Source organism: Musca autumnalis, unplaced genomic scaffold (genome assembly GCF_047663935.1).
Source record: "Musca autumnalis isolate F117 unplaced genomic scaffold, ASM4766393v1 scaffold_2, whole genome shotgun sequence".
NCBI lineage: Eukaryota > Metazoa > Arthropoda > Insecta > Diptera > Muscidae > Musca > Musca autumnalis.
In genome coordinates, this window is record NW_027411755.1 from 159,741,635 (window position 1) to 159,757,321 (window position 15,687).

Here is a 15,687-nt window from a genome sequence, read left to right on the forward strand (position 1 = left end):
GGTGGGTGAGCTTAAGCGGAAAAAGTGGTTAAATCATCTTTGCAACGTTGATCCGAATAGGGTGCGTTATTTTAATCGACAGTTTACCGAGCACTCCTGTGGAGAGAAGAGTACTACGAAGCATTAGATATCTTCATGCCGAGGATGAACCACCACAATGGATGATGTTGCGAATGTCATCAGGAACACTAAATCATCCAATGCGTTGGACACTGATGGAACCTCCATGGTAATGCTGAAACAGCTGGATGCGCCGGGAGTAGAGTATCTTACTAAAATTCTCAACTTGTCGCTGGCCAACCACATCGTTCCCGAAGTCTGGAAAATGTCTGCTACTGAAGCCAGGCAAGAATGCCAGCAAAGGTGAATCGTACGAACCGATTTCGTTTTTGTTGCCCGTAGCAAAGACCCTCGAGGCTTTAGTCCTCCGCGTCAGAAATAGCTATCCAGTTGTCGATCATCAGCATGGGCTACGTAAGCAGCGCAGCACGACAATAGCGCTACACGCCATCTTCACACATATTAGTAGAGGACTCAATAAGAGCAAGCCGTATGATAGAACAGTGATTGTGGCGCTTGACTTATCAAAAGCCTTTGATATTGTCAGGCACTCCACTCTTTTTGAAGATATCGAACAGAAAAGTCCAAGTTCCGTAGATTGACACAAGGTTTCCCAAGGTGGGGTGATATCTCCGGAACTGTTTAACCTCTACCTCTATTGTATTCCGCGACTTCTGACGTCATTAATATCGTAACGTATGCGGATGATTTCACGATCTTGGCGTCAGGTACCTTCCCTAATGTCATTTGTGAAAGGCTGAATACTTATTTGACTGATCTTACCACCTTTTTCCACGCGAGGAATATGTGAATATCCGCCACTGTTCACCACATGGACGGCAGAGGTGAGAGCAGAAGCAGCACTTGGGGTGCATATAAAGAAACCTGGTTGACCACGTATAACACGATAGGTCCGTCTGTGGTAAGCTATGGGGCCCAAGAATGGTCTGCGAATATAAGTGCAACGCGATGGGGAAAAATTTTAAACCTGTCAGAATGCCATCCTGAGAACTGCAACAGGGTGCCTTCTCATGTCTTCAGTGGTCCATCAACAGAGAAGATAAAATTCTTCCAGTTCAGCAACAAAATGGCATGCTTTCGTTGCAGTACTTGCTCGGATGTTACCATCCTACTGAACATATGGTTGAGTAGGACTAGCCCACCCAGGCATGTCAGGAGCGATCTTCATGATCTGGAAAGAGAGGTCCAACGTTACAAGAGAGAACCCATGCGTCCGCCACTGCATCCGTGTGAATGCCATTTAAACCTGTAATACCGTTGTGTTGCTGTACTGGAAGAATCTTTGTCTTCTCATGTAGATGGGTCGAATGTGATCCCTTGAATCATGGGGTAGATAGTAGGTATCAGTTTGCTGGGGTAAGTGAAGTGACATTTAACAGAGAGTAATATGTAATAGATGTTTGCTCCTCTTTCCTCTTCATATGGTTCCCCCGTGGACAAAAAACACAAACCTTGTGCCGTCGAGATCAAGTGAATGTGATCCAGCTGTTTTTGGTGTGGATGGTGGAAATGACAAACCGGCGATCTCAAAGGGCAACGATATAGCCAAGATTGGTGCAAACTGGTCTTCAGCTGACAGGACTTAAGTTATGGGCGTAGACGACCTATACGGGACTCTAAAGACCCCCACAGGCTTGAACTGCTAACAATCTTTGTAGTCAAGTGGCTTTTAAACCCATCAAACTCTAGCATAAAATCTAAGGCTGTGCTTGAGGGCAGATTCGCTTTGGGAAACAAAAAATGTTTTCCGACTATGCTAGGTACCAGGACACAGCGAAATTATGAGAAACGGGAAGGCAGATGAACTAGCTAGGCATGGGTTGCAATCAACAAGTCTAGCAACATGAAATTGGGGTAATGACCGGAGAATACTGGGGACTGTAACATGTGAGTTTTTTCCAGCGAATGGATGATCACAAGGGACCGGAAGGTCGTAGTTGCACAATTGGCTACACATCCACTAACCTAACCTAGTGGTTAATGCTACAAATGACATTAGGGAAGGTACTCGAATCCAAGATCATACAATCATTTGCATACGTTACGATCACAATGACGCTTAGAGGCGTAGAATGCAGGAAAGTTAGATGTCAAACGTTTCCAAAGGCATCACCCTATATTGGGGAACTCTCTGTTTCACTCAAGGGGGCTTCGACTTCATTATCCTGAATTTCACGACGACCAGCGCCGGCATATAAATTTGATTATCTAAAGTTTCAAAGCTGGCCGGCTCCCCAAACAGATTGCTAGGTACCAGGAGACAGCGAAAATTATGAGAAACGGGAAGGCAGATGAACTAGCTAGGCATGGGTTGCAATCAACAAGTCTAGCAATATGAAATTGGGGTAATGACCGGAGATTACTGGGGACTGTAACATCTGAGTTTTTACCAGCGAATGGATGATCACAAGGGACCGGAAGGTCGTAGTTGCACAAGTGGCTACACATCGACTAACCTAACCTAGTGGTTAATGTTACAAATGACATTAGGGAAGGTACTCGAATCCAAGATCATACAATCATTTGCATACGTTACGATCACAATGACGCTTAGAGGCGTAGAATGTAGGAAAGTTAGATGTCAAACGTTTCCAAAGGCATCACCCTACATTGGGAAACTCTCTGTTTCACTCAAGGGGGCTTCGACTTCATTATCCTGAATTTCACGACGACCAGCGCCGGCATATATAATTGATTATCTAAAGTTTCAAAGCTGGCCGGCTCCTCAAACAATGTGGATGGCTTGAAATTATCCCTTCTTGCTATCCTTCCTCGTCTGTTCTATTCACTCCCCACCTCTCTTTCTTATCCCCTTCCCTGTTCTCCACACTCTTTTTATACGTGATTTTTCTCACTCTCTGCTTTAATTTGTAGTGGCAGAGAGACAAAGCTCACGAGAAGTTTACATTCTGAGTAAGGCTGATGAAGTGCAGAAGAATTTCTTAAAACTCGGTGTTGTAAATCGAAGCTATAGGGTAAAAAATCGATGCCTTTGGATTTCTATTCTACTTTTAACCGCTATGATAGGTATTCCTTAATAATCGCCTAAATAAGGACGACATACTCTACATTATTTGCCGATTTATGTGGTGTCAACAGCACGCACTTCTAAATCAACTTTATTCTGAGAACGTATATCATCGATGAACGTATCTACCACTGGCTCAAGAATTACTGACAACTTATTGAAAAAATATTTCTGTATAAATAGCCATAGGCAAAATGATTCCTCTGGATAGCAAATATCAAAAAATAAATATAATTTAAAGCAAAGTATAAGAGATTCCTTGAAATTATCACATCCAAATCCAGTTGAATCAATAACCACCGAATAATGGACATAGGTATTATTTTCTCTTACCGCAGCTATGTAAGGTTTACACTGACGATTGTTTTCCAAGCAATAGCGTTTACGTTCAATAACAATTTCTTTGAGTTCGACCAAGTTTGAAACTTCTACAGTGAATTGACGAAGAGGATCATTTAAGTAGCCAATATCCGATGTGTCGGCGGCGCCATTGAACACGCTGTTTAGCAATTGAAATAAACGTATGGCAAAATAATCCGTTGGAACATTTAATTCATTTATGGAACATAGCTCATCGTATATGGCTTTAGATTGTACAGTTTTACAACGATTCCAAAAATGTATTTGATAATTATTTAAGAAATTATCCCATAGCTGTTCATCAAATGATAATTCCGGATATGTCATTGCTAAATCAGCATCAATCTGTAAATAAACAGGAAAAAGGAATTAAGTAAAGAAATTTTAATGATGAATGTTTTTTTTTTTGTTTTACATACAAATGTTGCATAATTTTCTTGTTTACAAAATGGATACTCATCAAAATACATTTTCCAATTGCTAAAATATCCCGAATGCAATTGATAACGTCTATATTGAAATGTTGATTGCCATTTTTTCAACAGATAATCCGGATCAGTGATATTTTTCAATTGAACACAAGTGGATTCCATTTTTAAACGATTTGATCTCGTATAGGTGTTGGGTGTGTCCTTTTTCAGAGTACGCCTTTCATTTTGATAATGATTCCACAGTTTTCCACGTGGTGTTGTACGACGATTTTCTTGATAGAAATATGTGTCGGCAGTTTCTGTTGGAAATAGTTCCACTATTTGTGCAGCCAAATCTCGACATAGATTAATACAAACAAATTCATTATTGGCGACAAAGTGATCAACAATGATGTGTACCAGATCGGAGCGTAATTTTGGTGTAAGTGTTCCGTATGATTTATAGTGTTTTATTATTAAATTGCCGGGTTTGTACATTAGCAGGATTTCTTTAACTTCGGTTTCAATGCCCTGAAAAAGTGAAAACAAGTTGTATATGAAATAATACACCTTACAAAATTTCAGACACGACTATCATGGTCGAAGGTTTGTTAAATGTTTTTCTTGTGTTTACTAAAAGTTCGAAAACTGGTATAATTTTGGAACATTTCGCAAATATATTTTCGTGGACCGCCACAGAATGCACCAATTCGCAGCCCAGGCAACTTCAAATCAGTGTAATGTTGGCGACAATTCCTGTGTATTTCAATCATGTTAATCTTCTCACTACAAGTGGTGTCTTAGGACACGCTGTTTGGACTCGGCGACAAACAGTAGAAACAGTAGGTCCCATATTATTGAGCTAATATGAATCGGGGTGCACTCATTGATAGGAGAGAAGTCTCCCTTGTCCCTTCTGGGATGTTTGTGGAACAATTATTATTTTCTAGACAAAATAATAAATTTTTGGATGTACAATGTATTTCCTTTTGACTTTGACTCAAAGAGATTGTGCGCTTCTTACTAATTTGTCATTACGTTTGTAACACATAGTAATATTCGCCGGAGACCCTATAAAGAATATGACGAAAACCAAAAAGGTTTTACAATCGATGAATCCGAGTTTCACCCATTCAGAATTCGCGAACTGTTAACATATTCTATATAGTATGATATACATTCTTTAAAATGAAGTGTTTTAGGAGGGATCCCATAATATCGACCATTAAAATTAATTTACGTGGAAGCTGTGTTGGCATCAATGTAGAAAAATAGGTAAAAATGGGTTGAAGCCAACAAGTTTTTTTATGCTCCCTTCCGATTTCTGGCTTAACCTTACATTTTATAGACATATGCCCAAAGAAAGACTCAAAGAATACTTCTTGGCAATATGATACTAGTGTATCATTTTTCGATATATCCACTGCATCCACCTAAAATTGATGCTGACATTTTGAAGCCGGAATTTCGGGGTTTTTTGATTTTTTTAATAATTCGGACGCGCAACAACATAATATTCAAAACTAATAATAGGATTATAAAACTCGTGATTTTACATCGTTTAATGCATATCTCATGAGTGTGCTCCTTACATAAAATAAAATAAAAAATGCAATTTCGCCCCAAAAATTTGTAATTGGTAATATAAAAACAACCAACCATAGTATCGTTTACATTTTCTATGCAGTAAGGACAAAGAAAATGTTTCGATTTACCCAATATTGAACAACACTTTAACTGTTTGCAAGGAAGCATCACAACAATTTAAAAATTGTCCTTCCATAATACATATTCACACCATTTCTTCTAACTTTCTGATAAAAATCTAAATATATCGACACAATTAAAACAGATACAATTGAAGTAACTTGTATGATATTGCAAACTAGAATCTATTTTAATATATAATAATTAAGCGGGGGAAAAATTGTATAATTTATAAATCGAAGAAGCCACTAGAGAAAATTAAAAAATCGCGCGATTTTTTAAGTTTCTCTAGTGGCTTCTCCGATTTATTAATCATACAATCTTTTCCCCGCATAGCTATTTCAAATAAAAACAGATTTTATAAACTGTGTGAAATCGATTTTTATTTGTAACTAGCTGAACCCGATGCGCTTCGCTACCCCTTTAGATTGATATGCATTTGAAATTTGACGGATTTTTTGAAATCAGGAAGAAATCAAATTCAAAAATTTAAAGTAAAGTATTTATTGTAATGTTTTAGGATATACAATGTTTTTTGTTTTTCCTTCAGGAGCGTAAACAAACATATCGGCCGGTCTACCAACACGTGAACATGCAACGTAGAGCTGACCATGAGAAAAGCAAGAACATGCTAAATTTAGGTCGCATACACGAAGAGTCTGTCCTTGGGATTTATTTATAGTCATTGCAAATGCCAAAGGTACAGGAAACTGCAATCTTTTAAAATTGAAGGGCGTTTCTGTTGCTATTAGAGGGATTCGAGGTAGAAGTACATCTGAACCTATATACTTCCCAGTAATAATCGTTGCCTCAATTAAATAGTTATGTAGTTTTTTTACTGTTAACCTTGTACCTTTGCAAAGGCGAGGTGGGTCTATGTTTCTTAATAAAATAATAGGAACACCAACTTTTAGCACTAAATTATGTGGTGGAAAGCCTGAAGATCCAACGAACTTAGGAATTCAACTGGATAGTTAACCGCATCGTCTTCAGTTGCCACAGTATCAATGGATTTGTACGTTCGTGCATTTCCTGAAATTCTATTGACTGAAATTCTTTCAATATAATTTACCTATTTGTTTTGTAGACCAATTCCCGCAACATATTCGAAATTTCATTGAAATTGGGCTTACATAGCGTGTTTGGTGCATCAAATACATGAAATCGGCCGAAAATATATATGGGAGCTATATGTAAATCTGAACCGATTTCAATATAATTTGACAAATTTTTTTGTAGATCAATTTCCGCCACATATTTCGAATTTCATTGAAATTGGACAAACATAAGGTGTTTATTGCATAATATACATCAAATCGGCCAAAAATATATATTGGAGGTATATCCAAATTTGATCCGATTTCAATATAATTTGGCAAACTAATTTCTAGGATCAATTCCGTCAAAGATTCCAAATTTCGTCAAAATTGAACAAACATGGCGTGTTTGGTGTAGAAAATACATGAAATCGGCCGAAAAATATATGGGAGCTATATCCCAATCTGAACCGATTTCAAAATAGTTTGGAACATTTATTTTTGCAATAAATTACGTCACACATTCCAAATTTCATTGGAATTTGGCATACAAAACGTGTTTTATGCCTCAAATGCATTAAATCGGCCGAAAATATACATATATCCAAATCTGAGCCGATTTCAAATTACTTTGGCAAATTTATTTTTAGACCAAATTCCGTCACACATACCAAATTTGAAGACTGTATCGATAATCGTTCGTTAGATATCAGCATACAAAGACGAAAATATATATGGGAGCTATATCCAAATCTGGACCGATTTCGATATATTTTGGCACATTTATTTTTAGGCTAAAATCCATCACACATTTCATATTTGGAGTCTGTATCTGTAACCGTTCTATAGATATTTGCATACAAAGTTTAACTTTTTTGGTGTACCTCCGATTCTGATGCTATATCTCCGGATCAGAGCGGAATTTCGAAACTTTTTATAGCCTATGTTACTTTCAGGCGATGTGGAAAAATTTCAGCAAGATCGGTTCAGCTGTTTTTGAGTCTATAAATTTCAAACAAACAAACATACAAACATTTTTCTATTTTATATATATAGATTTCAGTTATCTTATAAACATACTAACATCAAATGCTCTCCAATACACACTATATACTTTTTCTTTCCTTTTTATACCCTACACCACACAGTGGTAAGGGGTATTATGTCTTTGTGCATTTGTATGTAACATACAAAAGAAAACGAAATAGACCCACAGTTCCTTTTGGGGATATACATATAATCACTTTCTGAGTCGATTTATGCGTGTCCGTCCGTCTGTCCATGTATTTTTGTTCGCAACATACAGGTCGCATTTTTTGTCCGATTCAGCTGAAAATTGGGGACTACAACTTTTTTAGCCATAGGAAGAACGCTATTGCTTTTGGTGAAAATCGGTTGAGATTTGGATATAGCTCCCATATATATTTTCGCCCGATTTCACATATTTGCTGCACCAAACACGCTATGTACGTCCAATTTTGATGAAATTTTTAATGTGTGACTGAATTTTGTCTACAAATAAGTGTGCAAAATTATATTGGAATCGGTCCGGATTTGGATATAGCTCCCATATATATTTTCGGCCGATTTCACGTATTTCCTGTACCACACACGCTATATATGTCCGATTTCGATGAACTTTGGAATGTGTGATTGAATTCAGTCTAGAAATAAATAAGCCAAATTATATCGAAATCGGTTCAGATTTGTATATAGCTCCCATATATATGTTCGCCCGATTTTACGTATTTGCTGCACCAAACACGCTATATACGTCCGATTTTGATGAAATTTGGAATGTTTGACTGAATTTGGTCTAGAAATAAGTGTGCCAAATTATATCGAAATCGGTTCCGATTTGGATATAGCTCCCATATATATTTTCGGCCGATTTCACGTATTTTCTGTACCAAACACGCTATATATTTCCGATTTCGATGAAATTTGGAATGTGTGACTGAATTCGGTCTGGAAATAAATGTGCCAAATTATATCAAAATCGGTTAAGATCTGGATATAGCTCCGATTTATATTTTACATATTCACAGTGGTGTAGGGTATCATATAGTCGGCCCTGCCCGACTTTAATCTTTTCCTTACTGGTTTTAATTACAAATGCACACTTCTTACGACTTTCACAGAACATCTAAGAATAAATGGTTTGCAAAGTTGATATATTTTACAACGGAGTAAAACGTAAATTGCTATTGTACGATTATAAATATAAAACAAATTTTTGTAAAATTTAATTTTCATTTTTGAAAAATATCTCAGAAACGCAAAAGGCCCCAAACATCGACAGAAAATAATTTTGATGCGTGATTTTTTTTAAAAAACTTATTTTTTGCGTTTAAAATTTACAAGTGCCATTTAATTTCCTTTGTACCCCGCGTGAATTTAGTTTTTTTTACGCGACGGATCTAATGAGCCCATCCGCGATCGAATCCATCCACTAAAACTGCGGATATAGATACCCTGAAAATTTTTACGTAAATAGAATCCTATACGCGATTATAATATGTGCGAAAACGCGTGTCATAAATTACAGAGATTCGCGAGTAATATGGGTTTTTTACCAAAAATAGAATGTGGAGGCACATCCGCGGTTCTTGAAGAATCTGTTTGAAATATGTATGTGTATATAGACGTATTTTTGATGGGTGCTACTGAAACCGGATGCGCATCAAAATCGTATGCAAATTGCGCGATTTTTACCCACTTTAATGTTTTTTGCATTGTGTGATGCAACTGGCGGCACACTTTGACCGCTGAGTGAAACATCGAAATATGCATAGATATTGAAAGAGATTGATTCGCTGTATCCAAAAACGGATGCGCATCAACTGATTTTAACTAATTCGCGAATAATAGGCTTTTTAATTTCCACATTTGTTGAATGATTGTAATTTCAATATTACTCTTAATTTCCTATCCTTATAAGTTATCACAGTATGCAAATAAGCTTTCACGATGGTAAACCATATTTCTTGATGAAGTTTTAGCAGTACACATTAATTATTGTATGGGATTTTAGCGCAATAGTTGGAGAACTCCCAAATATTTTTTCTAATTTTTCGAATCAAACCAAAAAATATATTTGCAACAATATTTTCCAAAAATAAGTTTTTCTCTTTTGTTGTTGCTATAATATGCAATTTATGTACCCAATCTCTATAAATTTGGTATCATATTTTTCTACGTATTGTCTAGATTCCGCATATATTTTTTAATTTATTTTTTGATTGTTTGTACGGACTCTGGGACAGGATAATTTGGATTTTCTTCATTTTTTTTTTTGTATTATTTGTTGATTTTCTGCGAAAATAATAATAAATTTAATAACTATTTAAACATCTACGAATAGATATGGAATGCTGTTAACGATTTATGCATACATTTTCTCATAACAACAAATAAGATATTTTTAAATATTTTTTCTTTATATGAGAATAAAAACCGCCATAATTTTGTGAACGCGAACAGATTTGAAACCAGAATTTTTTTCTTAACCTCTATGCCAAAAATTGTAGATGTGCACGCAAAAATTTTTTTTTAATTTTTTTCAAATGGAATTGCAAAGGATTTTTGGTTTTCGACATATATATTCTTGATCTGCATAAAATTCTAGGTCGATATAACCGCCCTTCCGTCTGTTGAAATTAAAATACAGCTCGCAATACTTAAGATAGAGCTTTATATTTTATATCGGTACACGTTTCGATATATTCCCAATAGAACGGCATCTCCCGATTTTTGATATTATGAAGGTTGTGGACTTAAATTCCCATCGCAATGCCTGAAATTTGGTATTTTGTCTTTTTTGGGGAATAAAATATTCCATAAAAGAATTTTCAGTATAGTTTCACGTTTCAAGTAGCCACCATAGAAGGAAACCTCCCGATTTTTGGTACTTTGAAGGTTGTGGCCTTAAAATACAACCGAAATGGCTGAAAATTGACATTTAGTCTTCGTTGGGGGTTTACAACTTTCCACCTTAAATTTGTTGGTATAGGTCCACCGGTTCATACAGACCCCATAGAACGGTACCTCCCGATTTTCGGTATTTTAAAAGCCTCAAAATATAACCGAAATGACTGAAAATTGGTATTTAGTCTTCATTAGGGGTATACAACTTTCCACCAGAAATTAATAGTGTAGGCCCATGGCTTCATATAGCCCTCATAAAACGGTCTCTCCCCATTTTCGGTATTTTGAAGGTTTCAGCGTCATTATCAAGCCAAAATGGATGAAATCTGGTATTTAGTCTCCGATGGGGGTATAGAACTTTTCACCTTAAATTTGTCGGAGTATGTCCAATTCTCTCACATAGCCTCCATAAAACGGTACCTCCCGATTTTCGGTATTTTCAAGGTTATGGCCTCAATATCGCACTAAATTGACTGACATTTGGTATTTAGTCTTTGTTTGTGGTATAAAACTTTCCACCAGTAATTTGTCGGTATAGGTCTAGGCCCTCATATAGCACCCATAGAACGGTACCTCTCCTTCGATTTTCGGTATTTTGAAGGTTGTGGTCTTAATGTCGCACCGAAATGGCTGAATTTTGGTAAAACTTTCCACATTAAGTTTGTTGGAATAGATCCACGTCTTCATATATGGCCCCATAGAACGGTACCTTCCGATTTTTGGTAATTTGTTAATTTTAGCTAGTCGAAATAACTAAAATTAGGTATTTAGTCTTCGTTGGAGTTAAAGAACTGCCATCCAGAAAATTCTCGGTACAGGTCTATATATATTTTGTATCTAATCAACCGGTATAACTGAAATTTCGTATTTAGTATTCTCTAAGGGTAAAAAATATTATAACAGGTACAAAACATACCTTGCAAAAAATTAGACAGTATAGGTCCACGTTTTGGTAGTCCCCATATAAGGAAGATTTATAGTTTAATTCTTCTTCCAAATTTGTTGTTAATTGGAATTTTGTGTTACCAGAAGATAGAAAACTTACTCACAAAAAAACTATCCATGTATATCAGGGTTTTAGTCTATCCCTCATGAACCGGATTTTGTCTAATTTTATGTATTTCGATGCTTTTTTCAAATTTTCGAAACGAGATTGCTGTAATTTGGTATTGTGGCCGAACTTAACGTCGTTCTTTCTTGTTTTTCTTTTAATCTTTTTATTTAAATCCAAATCTTACCCATTTTCGTTTGCTAAAGTGATTTAATGAAGGTTCCAACATATTCCGGCTGATAATATGCTTTGAGGGCCTTTTCGTCTAAAAAATGAGAAGAAATCATTAACAGTGTAGATGAATCACACATATACATATATGTATATTTATTTAACTTACTCTTGGATTATTTTTATCACATGTCGGAACATCATTTTCATCAGTTTGTACCGCTTTCCTAGATGCTGTCTCGGTTTGTACTATTTCTCCAAGTGATGTATGCTCAAGTGTTGCCGGATCCAAAATCATTGTCCCCGGTGGCTGTGATTCGGATAAATTGACAACACTGATAATGCTAGGCTGAAATGTGAAATATTAAAGAAAAGTTCAAAAATAAATGAAGAGAAAATTTGCATCTTTTTTACCTTTTCGGCATTTTGTTGATTCACATCTGGTTGAATAATATATGCTGTTGGAATTTCAGGTACATTGTTTGCGATTTCTTCATTTGTTTGATTCTAGAAAGTTAACAAACAGTACATATAAGATTCTTATCTTATTGAGAATAAATTTAGAAAATGTATACCTTATTTTTATTTGTCTGTACATTAAACTCCATTAGTACAGTGTTAAGGCAATCATGAATTACTTCCATAAGACGCTGTAAAGATAATAACGACAGTTTCATAGTATAATGCCATCCGTAATTTATAATAACATATATATTTCATGTACTCACATTTGAAAAATTGCTTAAATCCTGGTCACCGGTTATGTGATATGAAGATATGCTACCCGATGGTTTTCTCTGAAAGATAAATGATTTAAATAATATGCTTTGAAAGAGGTCTTCGGATACTACGGATTATTTATAATAAAAACAAGTAGGCAACATAGGAACGGACCGAATCTAGCGCTATCCTACACTAATGTCCTTGTGCATATATCATCAAGATAAAGGCTTCAGTTTAAAGAAACGAAAAATCCATCATTCTGTGATGAAAATTGATATCCATTGCCAGTCTAAAGATGCCATTTATCTGGCCCAATGTATGCCTCAGCTCTTTTGAAATCTCAAACATGTGGAAGATCGGGAAATTAGTCGCGTCCCCAAACCAAAATCTTGGGCGTATTCTTCCCATCTTCTCCCACCACCTGCAACTCACAGAGCGCAAACACGTTTTCCGTGCGGGCAGGAGCCCTATGCGAACTAGGAGCAAAAGTATGGTTGAAGAGGTGGTTGGCAAACTAATTGATCGGACCATAGTCTTACGTCAAGTCAAATCAAAGGCGTAATAAACAAGGGTTCTCCCAGGTAGGAGTACTGTTCCCACTACTCTTTAACTTTTATGGGGCGAAAACACCAACGCCACCACCAAATATAAGCCTAATATTGTACGCAGATAACTGTAGCGTGGTATCATCTGACAGGAATATGTCTCTAATAGAAAGTAGACTAAACGAATATCTCCCACTATTGTCAGACTTTATTGAAAGCAGAAATTTAAATACCAACGGTCAAATACCCCAAAGTTCTAAGATCCACCTTCGACAACACTTTCCAGTTTAGCAAGCACTCTGAACTATGTAGTAGTAAACTCCACGAGTGGCATTTAAGTCAAATGTTACAATAAGTTTCCTTTCGTTTATGAAGAAGACTTAATACCAAATTTCAGCAAGTTCGGTAAAACAATGTCGTTAACCTTCAAAATACCGAAATGCGGGAGGTACCGTCTATGTGGGATATATCAAAACGTCGATCTATACCGACAAATTTTTGGCGTAAAGGTTTTAGGCTCAAAGAAGACTAAATACCAAATTTACGATATTTCAGTAATATAATATGGTTAAACCCTAAAAATACCGTAAATCAAGAGGTACGCTTCTATGGGGGGATATAGAAAAACGTAGACCTATACTGATAACTTTTTTCTGGAACATTTTATAATACCATGAAAGACTAAATAACTAATTTCAGTCATTTCGGTGACGTCACATCTTTCACAATTACGAAAATCGGCAGGTATTGTTCTATGGGAGCTATATCGAAACGTGGACATATACCAACGAAAATCAGTTGGAAAATCAGTTCAACGTAGACTAAATACCAAATCTCAGCCATTTCGGTGGGTTGTTGTGGCCACAACCTTAGAAATACCAAAAATCGGGAGGTACCATTCTGTGGGTGCTATGTGAAGGCGCGGTCCCATACCAACAAAATTCATATGGAAAGTTTTATACCTCAAATGAGGATTAAATAACAAATTTCAGTAATTTTGGAGGAATATTGAGGCCACAACCTTCAAAATACCGGAAAGCGGGAGGTACCGTTCTTTGCGGGCTAAATGAAGGCGTGGACCCATACCAACAAAATTCGGTGAGGATATTTTATACCCCCGACGAAGGCTAAGTACCAAATTTTAGGCATTTCGGTGTGATAATGAAGCTAAAACCTTCAAAATACCGAAAATCGGGTGGTACCGTTCTATGGGGGCTATATGAAGGCGTGAACCTATACCGACAAATTTAGAGGGGAAAGTTTAATACCCCCAACGAAGACTAAATACCAAGTTTCTGCAATTTCAATGGCTTATTATGGACATAACCATCAAAATACCGAAAATCGGGACGTACCGTTTTATGGGGGCTATATGAAGGCGTGGACCCACACCAACAAAAATCTGGGGCAATGTTTTATACGCCCAACAAAGACTAACTACCAAATTTCAGCCATTTCTGTGTGATAATGAAGCTAAAACCTTTAAAATACAGAAAATCGGGTTGTACCGTTCTATGGGGGCTATATCAAAACGTGGACCGATATAGCTCATTTGCAATACCAAACATCTTAGGATTAATAGAAACTTCTATACCAAATTACAAAGCTTTATCTTAAAAATTGTGAGCTGTATCTTGATTTCAACAGACGGACGGACATGGATGTATCGGCTTAGAATTTTACCCTGATCAAGAATAACTTTACTTTATAGTGTCTCCGATGAATATTTCGATGTGTTACAAACGGAGTGACAAATTTAATTATTCCCTTCATATTATGGTGGAGGGTATAAAAAGCATATGGTAGGAATAAGATACTAAAAGTCCTAGCAGGGAGCACATGAAAAGAATAATAAACAATTGTGACAACTTACAATGTCATAGGTAGTCCACTACTGGACTATGCTCTCCCAGTCTGGACACCTACAATTAGTGAGACACTATGGAGGAATCTCCAAACTGTCCAAAACACAGCTCTCATACTAACAACGGGTTGTCACTCCAAACCGCCAGAAGACGACCACCTACATCATGTGTGCAAAATTAGGAATGCCAGAATACATTTAACACTCCTGACCAAAGAACATCAATTGAAATGCCTCTCCCCAAATCACCCTAACCACCTAATGTTTTCAGATGGGTTTTTGGAAAGGACAAAAACCCCTCCCCCACTTAAATACACTTAATGAATACAATTAAACGAGCAATACACCAAGCTCACACATATGTAGTCCAAGAAGCTCCTCGGCGCTAGACCTTCACCAATTTGTGAGGACGAAGACAAAGTACCCAAAGAGACCAGATGCTTCCTAGCCCATCTAAGGTTAGGACTTTCCAAGTATCTGAATAGCTACCTATGCCTCCAAAACCCTGAAATTCCAAACGAGTACCCAAACTGTTAACAGTCTCCGCACATCACCAGACATCTCTTCCCACAAAAACCTACCTGAATCGCTCTGGACAAATCCAATTCAAGCGATATTCCTTAAATTGGATGTTGATATGTAAAATGTCTAATCAAATGTTCAAGGTTCTTTCCTTTTATTTTTCTTTAATTTCATTATTTCCAATGCTCATTCTTTCTCTTTATTTTTCTTTCATTTATCTCTAAAATATACATATGAGGAAAACCTTGTAGGGGCTACGAC

At 36.6% G+C, this 15,687-nt stretch overlaps 1 protein-coding gene across 3 annotated transcripts in view; it reads right to left on the reverse strand.

Annotated features, from left to right (window-relative positions):
- Window positions 1-3,154: 3,154 nt before the first annotated feature.
- Window positions 3,155-15,687, reverse strand: part of LOC141394793 (uncharacterized) — a 40,701-nt gene continuing 28,168 nt past the window's right edge. For all 3 annotated transcript variants that reach the window (XM_073969684.1, XM_073969685.1, XM_073969686.1), the window contains exons 6-12: window positions 12,501-12,569; window positions 12,348-12,422; window positions 12,187-12,279; window positions 11,942-12,121; window positions 11,789-11,866; window positions 3,889-4,410; window positions 3,155-3,814 (exon numbers count right to left, since the gene is read on the reverse strand). In XM_073969684.1, coding sequence (XP_073825785.1) covers window positions 3,164-3,814; window positions 3,889-4,410; window positions 11,789-11,866; window positions 11,942-12,121; window positions 12,187-12,279; window positions 12,348-12,422; window positions 12,501-12,569 — 1,668 coding nt within the window. In that variant the 3' untranslated portion in view covers window positions 3,155-3,163. The remainder of the gene's footprint in view (window positions 3,815-3,888; window positions 4,411-11,788; window positions 11,867-11,941; window positions 12,122-12,186; window positions 12,280-12,347; window positions 12,423-12,500; window positions 12,570-15,687) is intronic.